This window comes from Squalius cephalus, assembly GCF_949319135.1.
Source record: "Squalius cephalus genome assembly, chromosome: 13".
Lineage (NCBI taxonomy): Eukaryota > Metazoa > Chordata > Actinopteri > Cypriniformes > Leuciscidae > Squalius > Squalius cephalus.
In genome coordinates this window covers 33,371,941-33,383,631 of record NC_137134.1, presented here as the reverse complement: position 1 = coordinate 33,383,631, position 11,691 = coordinate 33,371,941, and the positions used below count along the sequence as shown (strand labels likewise).

Sequence of the window (11,691 nt, the reverse complement as noted above, 5' to 3'; positions counted from 1 at the left end):
GAATGCACACAGGTTTCGTCTTTACAGAAGCCACAAGGCATGCAGAACATAGTGTTTGTGGGCACTAGGCAGTGGGCAGGGGTGTGCATTGGCACTGCCCTCACGATTCGATTCGATAACGATTCACCAGGTAACGATTCGATTCAATTCGATTCTACGATGCATTGCGATGCATCAAAATTCTACTGCACACAACAAGGCAACATTTTCATCAGTCATGAGGCAATACAAGCAGTCAGATATTGAACAACAGATTTTATTGGCTGCTATGTGTGTATTATCACTCTCCTGTATCTTTGACATAAATGTCATTAAATAAAATAAAATTGAATGGTACAGGGTATTGGATATGGCATTTTCAAACCTGAAAAAGAAAGCATAAATCACTGCTTTCAGTGCTTTGAATGAGAAATGTTTCTCTTCTCTCTGCTTGAGAACCATTTGAAATTAAATTTCAACTTATTGTCCAACTCAAGGCCAGAAAATAAACAGTGTAGGGTGTAACGGTTCACAAAATTCATGGTTCGGTTCAATACGATACACTTGTGTCATGGTTCGGTACGTTTTCGATACAGCAAAAAGAAAGAAATGGCAGAGAAATTTCCTTGATTTTTTTTTTATTCTTTTTTTTATTAGAACTAACATCATAAAGTATGACTTTTTTTTTCTTTGAGCAATGATGGAGCTATAATTGACTCTTCTTAGGAGCATATAAAACAAAACAGCTCCTTTGAAAAAATTAAATGTAATATTTTGTGCTTATAAACAAATGTTTATTTTAGTTCAGATTAACATTTGAGGGCAGCAATGTTATTCATAATGTCGAAATAAATCCGACATAACGTTACTTGAAAGCATTATAGCCTACTATTCCTGCCAAACTTCCAAAGTTGCAGTTAGTGTTACTACAGTAAATCCATGGTGAATATTGCAGATCTCAGACACTATAGTTCATTCATGTCACAATGTTTCTTCCTGGTTTCCACGTCAGCGCTGTTTATAACGGAGAAATGTGAATGTTTCTCACTAGATCTAGCAGCGATGTTATTACTTTAGTGGCGAGTTCAAATGCTTTCTTTACTGGATCTCTTAGCGCTGTGTAGTATAAGATCTGTGTGAAGGGCTGTGCTAGTGTGTAGGGATGGGCACTAGGCAGTGGGCATCTTCTCTACACATATAGCATCATCGGCCGTAGCCGGGACTTCGGTAGAAGTCCGGCCATGTACCACGTGCTCGTGGGCTGCAAAAAACACGTCTGCAGTTGCCTCTCGGGGAACAAACAGAGTGATTTGCATTCGGCGGCATAAATATTTGCTGCCGCAGACCTGGGATGCGAACTCGGATCCCCCGCGCGACAGCCTAAGAATCTACCACTGGACCACAGTGAAGTTACATAGACAAAGTCAACGCGAGTATTATCCACACTGGCGTTTGCTTGCAGGCATGTACCACGTGCTCGTGGGCTGCAAAAAACACGTCTGCAGTTGCCTCTCGGGGAACAAACAGAGTGATTCGCATTTTCAGACGCCTGCAAAATGGCAGAATGTGAGAAGAGTGGATATCGCCCAGTTTCAGCGGGGCTGAAAACACTCCATTCTCCTTTCGCCAGTGACGCACGGGAACCGTAGAAACGGTATTCGGTTGCAGGCAAGCGGGTACTACGCGCTCGCTGGCTGCAAAATGCATCTCTGCAGTCGCCTTCAGGGGACTGACAGAGCAAGCATTGGCGGCATAAATATATGCCGCTAGACCGGGATTCGGACTCCGGTCTCCCGTGTGGAAAACCTATAATTCCACCACTGAGCCACAGGGGGATACAGGCTTTTGAAAGCGGCGTCAACATGTAAGCGGGCAAGCGTGTTATAGCAGACTCACTTGCTGCCATAATATTTCCAGTTGCCGAACAGGGAACTGAGAAATGTGAGAGAAAAGAGGTCAGACCGACCGACGGTGGGACTAAGAACACTCTTTTCTCCTTCGCCGGTGAATGACACGTGCAGAGGCAGGGTAGCTTTTCTTGTAACGTAAAGAAAAAACTAATCCCGCCATCCGCTTCCAGGAAGGGCAGCCTCGGAAAGGATGCCCGGCGAGTCCTCAGAGTCACCGTAGGCAATTGGCTCGGAGTGAAGGCGTTTCGCCGTCAGCGAGCGCTGCATGAGAAGGCATCTTGAAAAAGACGCAGCTCTTTTAGGGGTGAGTGTTGCAAAGCGAACACACACACACACACACACATACACAAGAACAAAGAATTTAAAGGATATGGCGTCGGAAAGAAGGTAGAAGGCGGCGTTGGCCAGCGGCTTCGAGGGCTCGTCCCGCTGAAGTGCTTGCATCAGACGAGGCGTGCTTCCTCGTGATCCAGCGATGCATGAGCTTCGCTGAAGAGATTAAAATCAAGTGAATCAGCCTTTTCGAGCTCCTTTTATAGAGGTAAGCCACGCCCGTCTCAGCGGGAAATGGCGAGGAGGGCGCGAAGCGCCCTCATTGGCCTGACGTCACGTTAGGCCTCGCTCGATAGGCTTACGCAGTTGCCGCAGAGCAGCCAATGAGCGAGCAAGCTGTCTCGCCATGGCTGTGTACTGCTGCAACGCGCTTTACATATATGAAAATTAAAGGATAATTTTTTGCTTCAGTGTTTCGTGAAAAGAGACTTTTCCCGTAGCGTTTTGATAAAAACGCAGTACGAGAGAACTCTCGTAAGAGAACCAACTCTTTAACAGTGTAAAAAACTCAGTATGCATGAAATAGCATTCATATATATTTACAATCATATATTTACAATTTTAAATGTTAGAAGATAGTGTTAATTAAATGAAATAACTAAATACAATTATCAATTTAAAAAATGGCAACAAGAACATTCTTTGTGACATATGTTTGAGGTCTGTATCTGACAGCAGGCCACGACTGTAATTTTCATATTGTTTAAATCCCTCTTATTTAAGTGATCATTAATTTTGATAGTGTAAATGTATATCATGCTAACAATGAGTAGTGTGATGGCCATGGTTGCCAACCTTGATTACCTGGTAGAAGTTTGACTTTCTTGACGGCTGAATATATCACACACGTTTGCTAGTATTCTCTTTAAATTGTAACAGCTCAACCTAATCAGAGCCTAACATGCAAAAGAATCATCAGGAATAAACAAATATTCTCCGAAAACATTGGACACTACAATATATTAAGTATTATATACAGTACTTTAATGTAGTAATGTACTACAATTACACCTGAATAAACTGAATAGATCTCTTGTGCTCCTAAAAGCTTCTGTCGAAGTAGTAGCAGCAGGTAAATACAGATAAAATTAAACAACAAACATAACTTAATATCACTAAAATGAAATAGAAAGCTGCGATTACATACGTTCACATCCACACATAAACACACCACTGACATCTTCACTTCCAGGTCAAGAAGCTGTCAATCAAAAAGTCAGTAGCCAATGAGAACACACTGCTACTAGCCCCGCCCCCACGAGAGAATGTGTCTGAATGGCGAACAAAAACTCAGGGAGCGTAAACGAAAACTCCAGAAGAGTAAATGAAAACTCCAGAAGCGTAAATGAAAACTCTGGAAGTGCATTTGTGCATCAGCGATTGAAATATGAGAAATAGTTAGCAAAACATGCAGTGTATTAAAAACGAAGTAAAAAAAATTGCCTACGATTTATTATAAGTTATTTAGTTTCAATTTATATTTTCATTAGTTGCTTGAAAAGCTACGTTCATTATTATTGGCACAAGAATAATTCCATAGCAACCCTGCTCACTGCAACCTCTTTTTCACATGTAGGTGAAATCCAAGCCCTCCAACTGTTTTTCAGACATTCCCGCTCTTGAGAAGTGACCACGCCCACATGACGTACATGTACACTGTACGACACACCAGAGACATAAATACCACTGTACTGAAGCAGTGCTGTTCCATTCATTCTAAGAATCAAAGCACATTTGAGAGGAAACATGGAGACAAAAAAGTTTTTCGTTTATTTGTTCACAGTTTTGGCATTCCTCTTGCATGGTAAGACATTTTATTTATTTATTTCTCTTTAAGTCAACGATTTAAAAAAAAAAAAAAAAGAATGAGTTTATAGAGTTCCCTGCTCAAACCAGAGATTTATTCAAGACCCAGATCCAGACAAAGACCTGTCAGTCCAAGAACCAGGTAGCCTAAATATTAATGAACCAAAATAATATGTAATCTTTTCTTTTTAATATATTTAATATTTTTTTTGTTGTAAATTTGTTTAGTTGTTATGTCAATGCAAATCAAATTAACCAAACTTTGAGTGTCTTTGTCTTAAAACTAGTAGGCAGGATAAACACTATAATTTTTTTTTTTTTTTTAAATAAGACTTTGGTTTGTATTTCACTGTATTCCTTTGTTTATCCCCCTTTGTCATTTTAAACAGCTACAATCTATTATAACCAGCTTGATTTGAGCCATCAAGACATCTAGGATTAACAAGAAACATCTAAACTTAAGGATTAGGAGGATTTGGGCTTCCCAATTTTAAATATGATTATTGGGCAGCTAATTTAAATACTTTAGCATGTTGGAGAAAGTTGGGTTCGGGGTGACAAGCCAGAATGGTAAGCAATTGAAAAAGCTTCTTTTAATAAGACTTCTTTAAAGTATCAACGGAAACATTTATTTCTAACTTAATTGAAGTGTGCACAAATTAAGGTATAGCTTATTTGAAAATTCCTGATATATATGTGGATACTCCAATTTGTAGTAATCATGCTTTTCCTCCAGGGTTACATACACTGTAAAAAATAATTCCGTAAAAAAATGGATAATGTACTGGCAGAAAATTATGGACAATTCCTTCACCTCTACGGAAAATTCGGAAAATTCCGAAAAAACAGAAAATTCTGTATATTAACAGTACATTTTCTGTACTATTAACAGATAATCCTTACACAGAAATTTCTATATTTATAGAAATTTTATAGCATATATTTTGGTGGCAAATAATTCAAGAATGACATATATAAATTTAAAATGGTTTATTTTGTACAAATTTTCATGTAAACAAAAAAAAAGATATATATATATATATATATATCTTTCTTTCATATATATATATGACATATATAAATTTAAAATGGTTTATTTTGTACAAATTTTCATGTAAACAAAAAAAAAGATTACAAAAAAGAAAACACGAGAAGGTACTTGCACAACCCTAATAAGTTTATTGAACTCAATTGATTTGAGTAAACTTGTTCCCTCAATTTAATTGAGTAATGGGGTCTCCCAAAACGTGCATATTTAAGTTTACGTAACTTGGTGCTTATGTAGACTTGATTTAAATTGTTTAGTTCACCAAACTTGATGATTATTTAATGTACTTAAACAATAAAGTTCACTTAACTTAGTGTTAATTTCAAGTGTACTTGTATATTTAAGTAAACTCAACATGAAAATTTAACTGAAATTAGAATTTAATTCTAAATTTTAAAGTTATTATTTTTGACTTAAGTTTTGTGCACACTGCACTTACATAAAACAATGAACAACATATTGATCCTTTGAGTCTTTTTTGACCAAAATGTCAAATGGAAATGAGTCACACCCTGTACATAACTCTAAGGTGGCAACAATGTCCAACATTAAGTAGTGAACTACATATATTGTACAACTCTGATCACTTAAACATTACACATAAGTCTCACATTTGTGTTAATGTACTGAACATGTAAACATAATGTATACATTCTTTTTACATTTACATTCATTTGTAGAACATTCTCACAGTGGTGTTTAAGTCTCACAGTGACGCTTTTTTAAACAAAAGCTGGTTTGCCAGAGACTGCAATTTAGTCTTGAGAGAATTCTGTCCCATTGACATTAGCACACAATAGATGAAAGCAAATGTGTTGGCAAGTGATTTTGGGTAATTCAGGTCTAGTGCATAGATCAGACCGAAGAGGAGACACATAGCCTGTGGGAGGTCCTGCATTTTTTCCATCACCACTTGACCTTTAAGTATTATTCCAATCGTAGAAGTTAAATGCAAGGAATTGACCCTTCGCTAAGCCACGCCCGAAAACCGCCACAGGCCAATCGTGGCTTAGCAACCGTAACTAGGCGCGGGAGGTCTGGCAAGCTTTCGAGCGAGGGAAACATGCCGAAGCGTTGTGCGTATGGATTGTGCAAATCTGATACCCGGTATCCTAAAAGTTTGGACGGGGTGGTGGATTTTGTTCCCTTCCCGAAACCTAAAACCCAAGGGGAGAAATGCCGGGCGTCATTTTCATTTATATAGCGCTTTTAACAATGTAGATTGTTCCAAAGCAGCTTTACATTGATAATAGGAAATTAAAGTAAAGTGTTTTGGCTTTATAGCAGCTCTAGAATAAAGTTATTGCCCAGCTCGTGGATCAAGCAGTGTGATTAAAGGCAAGACGGAGGCTCACTGACATAATTTAACATTACTTAAAAATATATTTCAGCATTTTGTTAATCGACGGCCAAACTAGTAACGTTAACCCAATCCGATCACGACTCTCCCGGTGTTAGTTCTAGTAAAAGTAAAAGGTAGTTAGTAAAAGCAGGGAACATCACGGGGCTTGCCGGAGATCTCCAAGGAAAAGGTTGGTATGCAAACTTAATCAGTTCATAACAGTAGTCACTTATATGACCCACGACGTGTGAGCAGTAACGTTAGCCTGGCGCACTACAAATATAAGCGGGAGATCGTTATCATTGCATAGTGGTCAGGTTTGTTTTGTGTTTATTCCACAATACATATGGATAAGTTGTTTGATTTATAAATATTAGAATATTTTCACATTTCACTTACCCTGCTGGCTCAATTTGTGTGTTTCCCATTTGAATGGTCAGTGTATGAGGCGGCTGCTGCTTGCGCTGGGACCTAACGTTATAGGCTTTAGCTTCAAATTTGATGAAATTATTCTCTAATCGTTTGCATATTATGTGGTGGATATATACCTCGAATGCATACTGCAGTCTTGTTCTCTCATATTTTCACCTGTTCGCCAAAAATTAATTAAATAATTATCTCCTTAGGAATGTCTGAAACCAGTGCATACATACTGTAAAAGACGTGCCAGGCGCAAAAGCTTGACAGGCGTAGCAACAGTAACTAAGGAGGGCGGGGCTTAGCGAAGGGTCAATTGTGGGGCTGGAGTTCAGTGTCCTCAAATAAGATGCCCCCTGGCACATCAAGGATGGGGTTGCGATGATCAGACACCTTGTGAAAAAACAGGCATAAATAGAGTATCGCGATCAGGAATCAAATGTTTATCAATGCATGTTTATCAGAACATGCACTAGATTTATTAAAAACACAAATCACTAACCCTAATCCCAAATTAAATGGACAAGTATGCATTTGACTTTATAAAAATGTACATGTTTCCAGCAAAGACAATACTTTTTTTAAGTATGCAGTATAAATGACGTTTATTAATTTGAAGACTTGGCCACATTTGTATTTTAAAGGAATAGTTCACCCAAACATGAAAATGCACTCACTCTCAGACCATTCAATATATAGAGGATTTTTTTTTTCATCTGAAAAGATTTGGAGAACTGTAGCATAACATCACTTGCTCACAAATTGCTCACAAGTAAGAGTCCAAAGAGCCAACATATGGATTAATTGTGGATTATTGTGATGTTTTTACCAGCTGTTTGAACGAGTTTGAGCACCTGTTCGCTATAGTGGATCAATTTGTGAGCAAGTGATGTAATGCTACAGTTCTCCAAATCTTTTCAGATGAAGAAACAAACTCATCTTCATCTTGAATAGTCAGGTGAGAACATTTCCTGCAAATTTCCATTTTTGGGTAAACTATTGCTTTAAAATCAACATGATTTTCAAATGCTTGACAAATGCTTAGACTAATGGGAGCACAGGTGGTTATTTTAATGTAAACAGGTAAAGAACAGATGCACTTACTAAACATGACTTGAAGAAATTCCATTAATGCCAGAACAACTAATCAATATATTTGAAGCACTTTTATGAGAATATACGATTAAATGCTGACAAAATGAAATGCTTTTAAAGGGATTGTACACCCAAAATGAAAATTCTGTCATCATTTAGTCACCCTCAAGTTATTCCAAACCTGTATAAATTTAATAAAATCTGCTTCAGTGCAGGGCTCAGAAAATTCACAATGCTGACAAGTAAATGTAAGTGACAGTGCTATTTCCCGATCATGTCCCAAGTGTGTTTTTGCATGAATTTTTGACAGATGAACTTTTAAACTACTTATGGAGTTGAATGTACTAAGACAGTCATTGTGTAGGCATGGAAAAGGTAGGCTACAGTTTTTGTATGACCACCATGTTTTAAATGATAATGTTTGAGAAGTTCCCCTCTTTTTGCAGAGTTAAAAATGCAACACTTACATTTCCACATGTTCTTGTCTCATATCACCTGTAACAAAACAACAGTTGAAAATATTAAGTTTTACAAATCAAACAAAGAAAATTACATTATAATTAAAATGGTAATCTTACAGTGTAACTCAAAATACACCTAAACCAGCAAATAAAGGTCTCTGATAAAATAAAAAAAAGGCAATCATCCTGGAAGGTGGCCTAGATCAGATGATATGACTAAATCACTTTGTAGCTAATTATTGGTGACAAGCATGACGTTAATTTTACCATCTACGAAACATCACTCGTAGCTATAGTAACAATGTTCTTATAACTTATGATAGAAACTTTACGAAATACTACGTTTTACAAGTCAAAATATCAAATAAGTCAATTTCTCAATCAATCAGAAATGTATCATGAAAATATTGTCAATTACAGGTGAAACTGACAAAGTTTGCACTGGAAAAATAACCCACATGGTCTAAGCAGTAGCTGCCATGTTCTTTCTTGCACAGAAAAAAAGATCATCAAATATGTATCTTATATGACCAAGGAAATATTGTAATTAACGTTATGGCTGCGTTCTATTTTATTATAGAACCGTGCAAGGATTTAAATAAACATATTTCAGTTTTAAAAAAGTCACAAAATATCTTTATATCTTAATAATTGTACTTACCGAGAATGGTACACAAAGAAAAACTCCCGTGGTCGTGACGTCTTGAAATTTGCACTGGTTTCAGCAACAACAGACGATGCGAAAATCACCAATTTTGTAATCCACCAATCAGTGCATTAGTTCTCTTGTTGCCAGGCAGAACTGTTTGCAATCGCATCAAAGGAAGACCAGAGAGAGCCATTTTAATTAAACCGATTTGAAATTAATTTGATTGAACGTTAAACATAATGTGTCCTCGGTGTATTTCTGTTATTTTGTATATTTTTTAATGAGACTTGGGAGGTGGCTGTAAGGAACTCTTTCATGCATTTTGGCACGTGGCATAGGCCCTATATGTTCATGTGCATGTTTATATAAATGTATGAGCTTGTATTAAAAAGGCTACTGAAAACTGTGCAACCCCCAGTATTACAAAAACACTTGTATATGGGTATTAAAGTTTATTTATCAAGTTTAAAGTATCAGGGTTGTTTTTTTTTTTGTTTTTTTTTTTTTTTATAAATACAGTTTATTTCCATTACGATCAATAATTGTAATATAATGAAAGCCATTTGTTTTCTGGTAAAATAAGAATGACACCTTGCACTTGAAGAAAGCATGTATGAATGTATTATCATTTCACAGTCAAGAAAACAACATTTGTGAAAATGACCTTTTGTAAGGATTAATCATGATTTTGAGCTCACAGCACTTGAAATCTTAAGTTTATGTATTTTGAAGGTAAATAAGTTACTTGAACTTATTTTTTGAGTGACAGGGCCAAAATGCTAAATTTAAAGTAATGTTTAGTCAAGTACACTTGATTGTTTAAGTAAAGACAACATTAGGGTTTACACTACAGTCAAATAGCTCACACAATTATTTGAAAAAAAAACTTCCTAAACTGTGAAAGTCAAGATTCAAAACATTTTCAAATGCAATACAATACAAATACAATACAGAAAGAAACAGACAAAAACAAATGGAATACGAATACAGGTCTGCTGCTTTTATCATTAAAAATAGCTTTAGACAGTCAATAGTAGAGTGAAATGTTAGTGTTGATGCCATTTTTCTGTAAGAGAACACCATATTCCTTAAAGGGTTAGTTCACCCAAAAATTTTAATTGTCATTAATTACTCACGCTCATGTTGTTCCATGCGTCTTCAGAACAAAAATTAAGATCTTTTTGAGGAAATCTGAGAAATTTCTATCCCTCCATTGACATCTTACGCAACTACCAATTTCAAGGTTCAGAAAGGTATGCAGACATAAATGTAATCCATGTGACTCCAGTGGTTTAACCTCAAATTTATGAAGTCATTTCTACCTTTCTGGAGCTTGAAAGTGGTAGTTGCGTAAGCTGTAAACAGAGGAAGCGAAAGCTCTCAGATTTCATTAAAAAGATCTTCATTTTTGTTCTGAAGATGAACTAAAGTCTTGCAGGTTTGGAACATCAGGAGGGCGAGTAATTAATAACATTATTTTCATTTTGGAGTGAACAACTTGCGTGAAAAACTTTCCTTCTTCGGTATGTTCAGTTAAAGGTCCATTAAGAGATTTGACAAAAGCTTAAACTTTAGATGGGTTTTCTGTTGTTGATACAGGAACTTCAGCAGTCTTGAAGGAAATGTGTAGACGTTTGGTTTCCTTCATCTCAGCCTTTTCGACCTTCGTTCAGGATTTCTGCACAGGAAAGTTGGATATGAAGAAAAAAAAAGTTTTTAGCTACACAAGAAATTAAATAAAGGAAATTGAACTACAAAGTACCATACAAACCAGGTTGAGTTTGAAAAACAATCGTACAGTATTTTACGTTTGTTAAATTATCAACTGCCATCCCTAATTCTTTCAAATTCAAAAACTGAATAAAATGCTAAGACTTCTGTTTCCAGTGGACTCCAATTGCATGTCATGTTAGCTTGTCTGCTCAATTATACCTTATAATATGTTTCCTTATTTTCAATTATATAAACAGTAACACAACAACAAACTATAACAAGTTTTCATTAAAAATGTGTTGCTCACCTTTATATGAACTCCAGGATAAGTGCCATTTTCTTTGGGTATTTTGTAGCTCACAGCCTCAATGGGGTAGGAGATGTGGTCAATAATAACTTCTTGAATGACAGCAATCCTGAATGCCCATCACCTTAAACAAATAAGATATTACAAAATGAAAAACATTACACGATCACTTCAGAAAACCGCTCCAAAAATAGTTGTTTAAATCTTCCCTATACATTGTTTTTCTACTGATCATATAAGCAAAACATCTTTGAAGGGGGTATTCAGCAACCAACTTTTTCTATAAACATTTTTCCTCAGACTTTAAATTTAAATGTGTTTTGCCAATATTGAATACTCATAATGATTGATATATATATATATATATATATATATATATATATATATATATAAAACAAAATACAAACCCATAAGGAGCATGCAGGGATGCACAGTACATCAGCAAAATCCTGTCAATAGATAAGAAAACAACAGAAACACTATGAAACAAACTAACGTTAAAGGGCTAGTTCACCCAAAAATGAAAATTCTGTCAGTAATTACTCACCCTCATGTTGTTCCAACCCCGTAAGACCTTTGTTCATCTTCGGAACACAAATTAAGATATTTTTGATTAAATCTGAGAGTTGTC

The 11,691-nt window shown here is 36.2% G+C and overlaps 1 protein-coding gene across 1 annotated transcript in view; it reads left to right on the top strand.

Annotated features, from left to right (window-relative positions):
• The first annotated feature begins 637 nt into the window (after positions 1 to 637).
• The window catches only part of LOC307169987 (uncharacterized protein), a 74,276-nt gene continuing 63,222 nt past the window's right edge, over positions 638 to 11,691 (top strand). Inside the window, exon 1 of the mRNA XM_079890890.1 lies at positions 638 to 4,026. Within this exon, the coding sequence (XP_079747016.1) occupies positions 3,969 to 4,026 (58 nt within the window). The 5' untranslated portion in view covers positions 638 to 3,968. The remainder of the gene's footprint in view (positions 4,027 to 11,691) is intronic.